The following is a 12,924-nucleotide window of genomic DNA, read 5'->3' on the forward strand; positions in this document are numbered from 1 at the left end:
GTTCCAGATTTTGTTTTTGCTGCATGAAAGTTCCGCCCTGGTGTGCAAGCTCCTATTATAACCCATGAAATACATTTTTATAAATTTCCATGCAAATAAGACTCCTCCCTTTTTCCAGTAAACTACAGGAAAGACACGGTAGCCCTTTTCACACAGAGATGCATTAACACTGCAACGAAAGCAGGCTGATTCCAGCACTGAAAGGGCAGTGTGAATGAGACTAGTGTTTCTATGGTACCGTGCAGTGTGTTGGCATGCAGATCCTTTTATTTCAAATAATGGATTGCATTTATTGATACAAGGCTGTTCTCACATTTTGTAAATAGATTTTCATTTATAATCTTTATTAGGATTTGCTTCCTAGAATTTGTCATTTTTGAGAAGGCTAGGGTTTCAAAAACAAAATAAGGTTTGGGTTTTAGGGTACATTAATAGTAAAAAATGCTCAGTCCCAAAGTCTGATGAATGTAGCTGGTCCGTAGTCTGGTGGTGTGGCAGCACATATTTCTGTATCTTTTTCCAGATGGCAGCAGAGTGAACAGATGTGGCTGGGGGGGGGATTTTTTAATATCCTTTGGGCTCTGTGCAGTCATCTCACTTCACTGATATCACTGATATGTGAATCATACTGTTGTGGTTGTTGGTGTTGTGTGAGATTTTGAAATTTGTGATAAAATCCAAAGTTAAAACAACTTCCTGTTTAACCGTGAATTATCGACATTAATTGTGCCGCCACCTCCACAGTGTTAAACAAAAACTCACAACCTTCACAAAACAGCATCATCAAGGTATTAAGTGTTTGATTACCCTTTCAGCAGTATATCAGTTCATCCCATGAGGATATAAGTATATGTTTAAAAAAAGAAAATGTAATTACATGCTGCCAATGGGAGCTGCTAGGGCCGCCAGGGCTCTTCAAACATGTAATGTTTGGGGCACATTCAGCCATATATAGTAAAGTTAAAGCAACTTCCTGTTTAATGGCCAATCAATGGAATTTGCCACTCTCAAAATTTTTAAAAACTTGTCATTGCAGAAATGTCCTGGTTGCCCAGGTAAAATTTGAAGTCAATCGGGTTAATGCTTTAGGAGGAGCTAAAGCATGACACATGCAAATTTCCAAAAATGAGTAGGTCTAGGTGTGATTAAACATGTTCTGAATTTCATACAAGTAGCCCCAATTGCTGCATTTTAGGGGTGTTAGTGAGTCATTTTGCCATGACCAAAACCTATAAAAAAAATGTTTGTGTGCAAAGCCTCATGTTCTGAGCGCCTAGGCCCTCCATAAAGAATATGCTTAGCCTTTCAATAATAACTCATGTATGTGTGGACTTGGTGTGCAGATGGATGGGCAATGTTAATGACCTGTAAGAACCTGGACTGGATGTTTAGAGATGCACTGGGCACTGATCATCTCAAAGTTTGCTGCTCTTCTTATTACAACCTGCCCTTTCTTCTTCAATGTTGTAAAGTTACAACTGAGGTTATAAGCCTTTACAATTGCTTAATTAATGGCTCATGAAGTATTTCATTGTCTCTTAAGTAAAAAAAAAAACACCTTTGCTTTGTTGACAGCGCTGCAAACCTTTGGCCTTCTCTTGATGAGCTTCATGATGTAGTCACCTGAAATGGTTTTCACTTCACAGGTGTACCTTGTCAGGTTGGTACACAGCTGACAGCCCTATTTCACAACTGTTAGAATTCATATTATGGCAAGAACCAATCAGCAAAGTAAAGAGAAATGACACTCCATCATTCCTCTAAGAACTGAAGGTCAGTCAGTCCGGAAAATTGCAAAAACTTTGAATGTGTCCCCAAGTGCAGTTGCAAAAATCATCAAGTGCTTTGACAAAACTAGCTCCCATGAGGACCGCCCCAGGAAAGGAAGACCAAGAGTCACCTCTGCTGCTGAGGAGAAGTTCATCTGGGTCACCAGCCTCAGAAATCACAAGTTAACAGCACCTCAGATTAGAGCCCAGATTAATGCCACACAGAGTTGTAGTAGCAGACACATCTCTACATCAACTGTTCGGAGCAGACTGCGCGAATCAGGCCTTTATGGTCAAATAGCTGCTAAAAAACCATTACTAAGGAAAAGCAACAAGCAGAAGAGATTTGTTTGGGCTAATAAACACCAGGAATGGACATTGGACCAGTGGAAATCTGTGCTTTGGTCTGATGAGTCCAAATTTGAGATCTTTGGTTCCACCCGCCGTGTGCGATGCAGAAAAGGTGAACGGATGTAAACGTTTAGTGTTAATCACATGCAGCAATGACTATGTGTCTGTTTTTTAATATATATGTTGGCTATCATGATTGAATCTTGCGCTGCCCTCGAACAATGTCCATAGTTTTTTATTTTGACAGAACAGTACTGGAAAAGTGCTGGAGAGTGCAACAACAAAGTGAGACAAACGAATGCTGAACCTGGGCTTTGATTGGCATTAGCTCAGTAGCGTACTTAACGCTACATTAACAGAGTGTTACCTTAGCAGCTAACAACAATCGCCCTCACACTTCCTCTTTGTCCCCTCCCTTCTTGCCCTCTCACTACATCTATGTCTTATATAGCATGGCTTTTGGAAGCGCAGGGGAATGGTACTGTGGGGAAAAAAGACATGCAGGCATGCAGAGGAAGTGGAGGATTTCTTGCAAGCTAGGGTGGGGTGCACAGATTAGATATGTGCACTGAGAAACTTTAGCTTCCGGAAATGTGAAGAGGGTAATTACAGCAGCAGTTTCAAAGCTTATGACGGTGATAATTCCAAGTGGCTCGGATAATAAAACAAAATCAGGAAGGAAACAAGTTTGCTCAAGGGGCCCTACTCATAAAACAAAGCACTCTTCACGTCAGTATGAAAACAACTCATTAGAAACTAACTAAATGAAAATGAAACTGGAATGAACATGATTTTGCCCAGAGGGAGTGAGGTGCCACTGGTGAGCTGATATACAGCTTTGGCATGACAAGAAAACAGACTGGCTGACTGGCTATCTGGAAAGCCCTGCTGAAAGGAGAGGGGGTGGGGGTGGAGGTGGGGGACCAGGGAGTGTGATAACAGCTCGGGGAAGATTTGTTGGCTCTCTGTCAGTGTGTTTCCCAGCAGCCTGCCGTGCTCACGGATTATTCCATATCAGTGCCTGGATTCGAAGAACAGGGGCTTTAATGTGCAGTGGATACCGTCAACCACATGGTAATGTACAGCACAAAATAGCTACTTTATCTGTCTGCCAGCTTTTAGCATATGTAACTTGTGATAGGGGTTACAAAGGTGTTTCCTTCATTAGCTTGTCTGCCAGTTGTGCTGTTGGAGAACAGCTCATTTGTGAAATATTGCTGCTGTTTAAGCCAGATAAAATACGTGTTGTCAGTTTTGATGTGTGTGTATTCTGTTTGTTCAGCTGTTTATGTCTTGTGTGTGATTATTGGCAGTGGTTATTTTCGGGACAGATTTTTATTTGCCTGTTAGGTGGAGGCATATTTTCAAACCCACGTGCCTGTTCGTGTGGACTCTACCCCTCTCCTCCAGTCTGTGTGCTTTACTGTTTAATCAGAAATGTGTTTGTTTGTTGACGTACATGTATGGGAAACCAGTAATTAGCTTCAGAGTTTGGCGTGATTTACCTTCATGAGGTTATAAGACCGTTTTTCTTTCCTACTCAGTCACTGTCCTGTCTTTCTGTCAGTGTTTCCTCCTCTTTCCCTCTTCTCTTCTCGGGCTTTCGTCACTTGTAAACACAGGCAGCTGAGGCATGCCCAGGCACTGCCTAGGTATCGGTATGCGTCAGCTTTGTGAAGTGTAAAGTCTTTAAAACTTTTCTTTGCCACCTTTTAACTTTTATGGAGGGGAGTAAATGGTGCACCATTTTCATTACCAGAAAACAAAATAACATTCACTTTATATTAAATGAAGGCTCTCAAATAAGATAAGGGTGCTCCAATCACAACCTTTGAGACTGACCACAGAATGCCTGAAACAGTATCAGCCCATTCTGGTCACCTATTTTATAGCAGTAGAATTGCCATTAATTGCTGCTGTAACTGATAGATTGTTTTTATTAGAATAAGTTATAAATAGCTTTTATTCCCGCAGCAATCACTGTTACACTGACAAACCCACTGACATGGGGTCACAAACCCAAAGAAACTCCCCCCCCCCGCCAATCATGCAGAAAAACAAATCTGGTATCCCTACCCAGTTTATCCTATCAGGACAGAGAACTGCTTGGAGAATGTGCAGAGAACAGGATCCTCCTGTTCTGATACCTACTGATGAGAAACGCTTGACGAAAATAAAGAGGCAAAGAGAGCAGCCTGGAATACAGAGGAAGATACTACTACTACTACTACGACTACTACTACTACTACTACTACTACTACTAATAATAATAATAATAATAATAATAATAATAATAATAATAATAATAAATAATAATAATGTTTATTTGACATGGATTTAGAGAAAGTGGTTTTAAACAAAATGAAAAGTTATCTGTTAACCATAAAAGGAGCAGTAAGAAAAGATGGATAGGGAACAGAATTTAGGAGTCTCAGCTGCCTTGTAACAAGTTAATTTAATCTCTGACAGATTGATAAGTATACATTGTTGTAAAGTGTCTGCAACTCCAAACTGTACTCAGGTGAAGTACTTTAGCACATGTATATACTGTGAGCTCGTTGCTCGTTCTATTTGCTCCAGCAGCTGTTAGATCAGTCAGCTGTTCACTCCATTAGTTGTTAGCTGTCAGGCTGCAGGGCTTGAAGGAAGTAGTGCTAAATCATCCCCCCACTTGGAATGACAGAATATGTGCTTGTTATGAACAGACAATCCAAAAGGATAAATTAAACTGACTACAATGACCACAACAGAGCTACTTCTCACGCTGTTACCTCTCTTCACAGCAGTGTGTCAGCCCTAGTTACAGGCACTGTCTGGCTCCTCAGCATGAGACCTAACATTATGATAACTGTTACACACTACTGGTCCATTTTTAACCTCAGTCACAAAAGGGTTACTGGCAGAACCTGGAAAATATGTTCTACTGGTTAAACCAAACTGAAAGTCCATATTGATATTGACAGGAGGAGAGCTAGTTAGCTGTGTCTGTTAGCAGCCACTGAGCAGCATAGTCCTGTGGTGTGTCTGAGTATGGCAAAGACAAACTGTCTTGTGTGTTTATCGGCTCTTCTGATCATGCTTTAAAGACAATGCTTATTGGCCAGTAATGGTCGGTGTCCAATCAATCGGACTACCCTTAATTAATAGGAACAGCAACTTGACTGATGCAGATAGGCATAATGCCACAATGTGGTAATTCTAGTATATTTGAAATGTCCCTGGCAGCTCTCCTAGCAGCTTCAACTTCAAGTATGGCTCAAGTATAGTTATTCTTAATGCCTATCATGGGTCTGATTTCCCCAGCAAAGTTTTTACATTGTGTAGTTCATTAAGGGAAGCAGGAGAATTTGCTTAGGAGAATTCAAGTTTTTGATGTCATATTTTGTGGAAATGGCTGATGCTGGGGCAGGATCAGAAGAGACACAAAGAAAAAGAATGACCAAAGAACAATTAAACAGTGACGGTGCACAGACAACAGCTGAAGCCAAAGTTCTCAGATCCTAGATTCTCAGATACTGTGATTTCCTTCTCACAATATTACTGAATTTGCCATTAACTATTTACCTGGGCAGTTTATGACGTTGTATATACTGTCATTGTAATCACTGACCCTCAAAACATTGGGGTAGATTGCACCTTTTCTGTGTTTCATGTTTTGCTGAGAAGATATGATGCAAATGCATATGTTTTTTTTTTTTTTGTTGGCAACAATGTTTTTATTTATTTTCTAGCATCAAAAGATACAACTTCATAATTGTATCACATTCTCACATAGCTTACTTGTATACAGTAACTGCTGTATGGACAGGAGGGAGGGTAATATATGAGGTACATATATGCATCCATATACAATGTTTCAAATATTTTTATTGTTAAGTAAACAGTATATCAAAAATACAACCATCTTTGGTTTATGCAATGCTTCGTTGTTTTGTAACATAAGTAACAAAGATGTGCTTCAAGTAAGTAAATATATGAAAAACAATAGGTGGGAGAAAAATAGAAGCAAATACAAAAATAAGTAAATAAATAAACCAAAATAAAGTGATTAAGTAGTTAGCGCCCTCCCTGTCCAACATATGCATCCATATACAGATATTTGTATAATATTTTAGTATATTTTATGTATAAACTTACATACACATGTAAAAAAAAACACACCCTAACCCCTTAACAAAAGTAATGAAGAGTCTCCATATACTTTCAAATACATGCTGTTTGGCCTTCAGTGTATATATGTTATCCCTTTTAATGGCATGCCTGATGACATCTGTCTTATTCGCTGAGCAGTGCTTGGTCTGTGAATGGATTTCCAATACTTTTCTTGATGCAAAGCAACCAAAGAACTATAAATGGATATAAGACCAACAGATAAGGCTTAGGGTGTAGTAAGATTTGTTTTGAAATTATCTCCTCTATTATAGCTCTACCGCCTCCCAAAATTTTTGAATCCTTCTGCAGTGACAAATACATGAAACAATGTTCCTGTAGTCTCCATACATTTTGTGCACATGTCTGGTATGTTTTCATTGTATTGATTTAAATCCACGGGTGTCACATTGGTGTGGGTCTGCATTAACCATTTATACTGTATTAGTTTAAGATGTGTATTTAGTGACATTAAATGAGCATTACCACATACTACATTGCAGTCTCTATCCGAAAGGGAGGGATTCATGCTATGCAGGGTTGAGGTGAGCAAATGAGTCTTGAGTCTTTTGGGGAAGACGGCAAATGACTCTGCTGTCCTGACATTGGTCGGAAGTTCGTTCCACCACTGAAGCAGCAGAACAGAGAAGTGTCGCAACTTTGTGCTCAACAATGGTGGTACCAACCAGCCAGCTGATGTAGTAGAGCGAAGTGCTCATGCTGGGGCATGTGGTCTGAGGTAGATTGGGGCACTTCCATTGCAGCCTTGAAGGTCAGCACCATCATTTTCAAATTGGATGCGGTCCACAACAGGAAGCCAGTGGAGGTCACAGAGGAAGGGGTTCACACAGGAGAATTTGGGTAGATTGAAAACGAGGCACACTGCAGCGTTCTGGATACGTTGCAACGATTTAGTCATTGAGGCTGGGAGTCCAACAGTCCAACAGTTACAGTAGACCAGGTGGGAGATGACCAGCACTTCGACCAGGAGTTGTGTTTCATCCTTTGTGAGGAAATACCGGATCCTGCAGATGTTGTAGAAGGCAAACCTGCGGGATTGGGCCACAGCAATTGTTGAGGATGCAGAATAGTCCATCATCGAGGATTACGCCCAGGTTCCTTACAGTCGATCAAGGTGATACTTTGATGTCCTCAACAGTGACTGACAGGTCCATGCGAGGGCAGGACCTCCCTGGGATGAAGAGGTGTTCAGTTTTACTAAGGTTAAGCTTGAGGTGATGTGCAGTTGTCCAAGCAGAGGTGCCTGCTAGAACTTTTCAGAATGTGTAGAATCGTGGGCTACAGAGGAAAAAGAGAGGAACAGTTGTCGTCTGCATAACAGTGGTAAGAGAATCTCTGTGATGTGATTGCAGTGCCTAGTGATTTAGTGTATAGTGAAAACAGAAGCAGTCCTAATTCTGAACCTTGAGGGACATTAATTTCCAGAAAGCAGGGTTTATACAAGGAGCCATTCAATGTGACATGAAAGGTGTGATTTGTCAGGAATGATGTGAACCTTTTGAGGCTCAAACTTACCCCATTATTGAGCTAGGGTGAGGTTTAGGCCTTTTAGATACTTTTTAATATTTGCAATTGGGCTTTTAGTTTGTTTATATAGGTTTTTTGTGTGAGTATAAGTATAAGGGAAGAGGTAAGTGAAAATTATGAGATTCCATTTCAGCCCAGTGAGGACAGTTCCCCCCCCCCGATCAAATGGCAAATACAGTAAAGACTAACAAAGTCTTGTCCCTCTGTTGTTACATATAAAACCCACACTGTCTGCATTTTTGAAAATGGCTCTGGGGAGGTGGCAGTGGAATATTTTGAAACAAAAAAAGTAATTTTGGCAATACATTAGTTTCTAACCCTAACCCATTTCTATCAATAAAGGTTCATTGTTCACTTTAACCTCCTCTTCCAGTCTAGGCTTGATGTGAACTCTGTCTTTCATCAGCATTAAGCAGTAAAAAACATTTTTTTTTGATTAGCTGTAACAGGGCTCAAATAAATGTATTCAAATGGGACTTACAATGTCAGCATGCAAAGATACCTGGTGCTCTATTGAGCCTACTCTAATTCCACTAAGGTGTGGGTGAGAACTTGCTGCTATTGTGAACAGTTTGGTTGCCATCGTAAATACTAATAGTGACAATGGACAACCTTGCCTGCGGCCTCCCCTGATTTTTATTGGTTTTGAAATATTTCTTTTTGTTAAATTTTTTTGGAAAAACTGTTTCCCACTTTTGGAAACCGTTTCCACACCCAAATTTTTCTAAAACACTGAATAGATAAAGTCATTGGTTTTGGTAGTTAAACAATTAAAGACTACCTTTTTTAAATTCTTCTTGGATCATTCCGAAAATTAGGGGTCAGCAACGTCTTTGCAAAATGTTCATATAAATTGACTGGATGTGACTTTTTGCTGGATTCAGTATTATCAATGACATATCCAATTTCTTTTTCGCTGGTTTCCAAATCTAGATCGTCTTTATGTTCATTTGAGATAATTATGGGTAATACATCTAAAACATTATTTCGATTTTGTAAATTAATTTCATTTTTTTATTATTCATGGTAGTCTCTAAATGCATCAATAATTTCAATAGGGTTCACTATGTAGTCTACTGGAAACCCCTATATGACCCACACCCACACTAGGGACATTTTTTTAACTACTATATATCACCATGAAACTTCACAATTTTCGCCCGGTTTTAGGAGTAAAATGTTCTCTAAATCAGGCTATGAATGATATATGAGCAACCCCCTCTATTAAAACCTTCAGAATATAGATAGGAGTATGAGAAAAAACTCATTTTGAGAAAACGACCTTTAAACATATGTATTGTATTAGAAATCCATAGAAGAAAATAGACAAAGTGAAGTAAAATTAACACCTAAATGTGAATTTTGGATGTTTTCTTTCCACTAGTCTGAAAGAAGACTTGTTATGGAAGCAAAATAACCCAAAATCTCAAAATTGAGCAGTGCATAAAAACAACGTTTTGCCTGCCATGTTTCCCCTTAAACGTGAGAAACTGAAAATGGCTATAATTTTGCTTCTAGTTAACTTTGAAAGGTGATCTAAGAGTCTAAGTCCATGTTTGTGATATCCAGAAGTCCCAAAGCGCCAAATGTTTCATAACCCCCCTCCCCCACCCTTCTATAGATTTCCCCTCCTCCACCCTTCTATAGATTTCTTATACAATACATATGTTTCATGGTAATATACATTAGTTAAGAAAATGTCCCTATTCTTCACCTGTAGTGTCTCCCCTTAATTAGCTAATTATGCTAATTATGAAATGCCCAACATGCAACTCTTAGCAACCAAGTTGAATTTCATCCACTAGGCCTATAGATTACATTTCAGTCATAAAAGTTTATAGGAAACACCATTTCTGGGTCGAAGAAATTTCCACTAGACTAATGACTTTGTCATTGAATATAATGGATGTAATTGATGTTTTAGTCTGTAAAAGTTTTATCTGTCATGCCACTAATTTACCTGATAAATCACCTTGATCACAGAATGATTGCTTTAAACGCAAAAGACTAGATGCTGCCTGGAAGGCAGACAATTTATCATATTCAGCTCTCAGAATAATTCAGTCATTTTCCAGTTGTGGATTACTTTCCTTATAAACCTTTTCCTGGAGAATTTTAATGTTACATTCCAATTGTTGTCTCTCCTAATGAACATTTTTTATACTTTGAGCCTGTATAGCTAATAATATGCCCAGAAAAACTCTACATGATTCCCACCTCATACATGATGCATTTCCATAATATTAATTTCAAAGAAGTCATGTATGTCATGTATCTTGTAAACATTTATGCTGAAAATGCCATCTAGGTGGGTGTTTAGTCAGATTTTCGTCTACATACAACTGAGCGATGACAATATTGTCATGGAAACAGTCATGAATTTTGGACCATAATTCTGCAGAAATTAAATAAATAACAAATTCTCGAAAATGTCTTAAATGTGTTAAAAAGTGTAGGCTGTATCATGGGGTTTCAATTCTCTCCATACACCCAGCAGTCTCAATTTTTTAATGACACGGTGTATAACTGCTCGACATTTGTTATGCGTCTGATCTAGTCCTGTGGATCTATCTATACTAGGGTTTAATTCACCGTTAAAATCGTCGCTGTCATGTATTGTCCTACAAATGTTGCGAGTGTGAGAAACAGATCTTCAGAAAATGTAGAATTATCTGTGTTGGGGCCATACAAGTTTACCAAATATACATTTTTTGAAAATACAAGACCTTGGACAATTAAATATCTTCACTTTTCTGTCTTATATTTTTCACTTGAAAAGGGACTGATTTATGAATGGGAGTCATTACACCTCTTGTCCTGGGTGAGAATGATGTGAATTCACTACCCTGCCACCTCCTTCAAATAACTTTACAGTCCGTGTCTAAAAGAGTTTCTTGGAAAAAATTTTTTGTTTGTCTGTTTATTTTATCCATGACTTCTTTGACTTTTTTGAGATTTTGCAGACCCCTGCAAGATTTGCTGCTTGAGACATCTCCAACAAAACCCGATCGATACCTCACCACTTAGAGAGGAGGATCATATGTAGGGATGTATACCGAGGACCGGTACTTTTTGGTACTGGCTCCTAATTGGGTCGGTACCAGGGTACCGTTAAGATTCTGGGCAAACTGTACAATTATCGGTATTTTTTAAAACTTTTTTAAAAATGATTTTTTATCGACTTTTGACATGGATGGTTTTTGAATGTCTAGCCAACAGTAATGACTACAAACTTAACAACAAACTCTGCGACTTGACTTCGCAGAAACAAAAGCGGGTGCTGCTGCCAGCCGCTGCAGTCTTTAGTGTTAGCCATGTTGCTGGGATACAGAGGTTCTACGGTTGCGAAAATGTAGTGCCAAAAGAAAGGCAGGTCTGACGGCGATGTAAAGCAAACTGTAACTTGAACTGTTTAAGGTGAGCCTTGTTTAAGGTGGTTTATTTCTCTTTTTCTCTGGACCCTGTTCACTGCAGTACAAAGCTGAGCATCTGGGCTGGAGCGGCTCTCTACTTCTCCAAATTGAGACTGCGCTGATTGGTGATTACTGTAGGAAACAGATCGACTATAGAGATGTACTTTATATGACCCCAGTCCAAAAAACACGAACTATCCCTTTAATGTATGCTGTTTTAAATGTATGCTCTTGCGTGTGTCTACATTTTAGATAAACATGATGATAGATGATAGATTATGATAGAATATGCATTGATTGAAAATACTGGTTAAATACCTCTCATAATCATTTTTGTAGTGACGACTTTTTGGTCACAAATGATGGCATTTTTCACTTCCTGGACATACCCCAAAACTCACCAAACTTGGAATATAGGTCACATCTGGCGAAAAACGTTATAAATCACCAGTAGGTGGGGCTATAATCGAGGAATGTGGGTTTTGGCAAACTGTCACTCCAACAGGAATCAGCCATTTTGATTCAAACTTTCCATTTCACCCCCATTTTGATCCATTTCCATGCCTTGTACGTTAACAAACTCCTCCTACAGATTGAACACCACAGACTTCCAATTCACTCAGTTTCATCCTCAAAACTTGAACATGAAAAGTTATCAAAAGCCTACGACAAACATAGTGGGTGTCATGGTGCCATCCATTTTCATGCTTTGCCATAAAGCATCAAGTCCCTATAACTTCACCATACAATTTTCACACAAATTGTACACCAAATTTATCACACATGTATACGATGTCACCCTCAATACCTCCATGCATCAATACTGTGTCATATCCATAGTGCCACCTACTGGACACAGGAATTCAGACAAACATCCTATTTACATGACATTTATAGGTTTTTTCCTCCATATCATACGCTACAAGATGATATGCAGCTAAGTGTGAGCACACCCTTCGACAGCCTCGCCAACAATCAATAATCAAAACACAACTGACCACAAATTTGTTTACAGATTTTTCACCTGTAGTCCATTTTGTTTTTATGTAGATTGCAGAGAGTTTAATGGAGTGTGCATTTAGTATCGGCAGGAGCAGGCCAACAAATCATAACGGACCAAATTCCTCATTCCTATCTGGACCAAAATTCACATGTTCAGAGTCCAGCCCTGAACACACATACAGTCATAGTCACAGCGCTTCATGTTGGACACAGGAAATGTCATTTAACCCCTTCCTGCACTTTCCCAAACATGGACAATTAAGAGATACGTACACAATAATCAGGCAATAATGCCATGCTCCAACAGCAGCATGCCCCGTCACGCATGGACTGTGAGGGCCCATTCATAGCTGCTTGCAGCTTTAAGTTATCATATCTTTTCATGGGACAACACTGAAGAAATGACACTTTGCTACAGTGTGAATTAGTCAGTGTACAGCTTGTATAACAGCGTAAATTTACTGTCCCCATTAATGTCTAAACCGCTGGCAACAAAAGTGAGTACACCCCTAAGTGAAAATGTCCAAATTGGGCCAAATTAGCCATTTTCCCTCCCCGGTGTCCCTGGTGTTGTTACTGTTACAAGGTCTCAGGTGAGAATGGGGTGTGTTAGATTTGGTGTTATCGCTCTCACACTCTCTCATACTGGTCACTGGAAGTTCAACATGGCACCTCATGGCAAAGAATACTGA

The 12,924-nt window shown here is 39.3% G+C and overlaps 1 protein-coding gene across 1 annotated transcript in view; it reads left to right on the forward strand.

The window, feature by feature from the left end:
- The first annotated feature begins 3,067 nt into the window (after positions 1-3,067).
- Positions 3,068-12,924, forward strand: part of ksr1b (kinase suppressor of ras 1b) — a 33,528-nt gene continuing 23,671 nt past the window's right edge. Inside the window, exon 1 of the mRNA XM_037072690.1 lies at positions 3,068-3,194. Coding sequence (XP_036928585.1) covers positions 3,192-3,194 — 3 coding nt within the window. The 5' untranslated portion in view covers positions 3,068-3,191. The remainder of the gene's footprint in view (positions 3,195-12,924) is intronic.

The sequence above is a fragment of the Acanthopagrus latus genome, chromosome 2 (assembly GCF_904848185.1).
Source record: "Acanthopagrus latus isolate v.2019 chromosome 2, fAcaLat1.1, whole genome shotgun sequence".
Taxonomy (NCBI): domain Eukaryota; kingdom Metazoa; phylum Chordata; class Actinopteri; order Spariformes; family Sparidae; genus Acanthopagrus; species Acanthopagrus latus.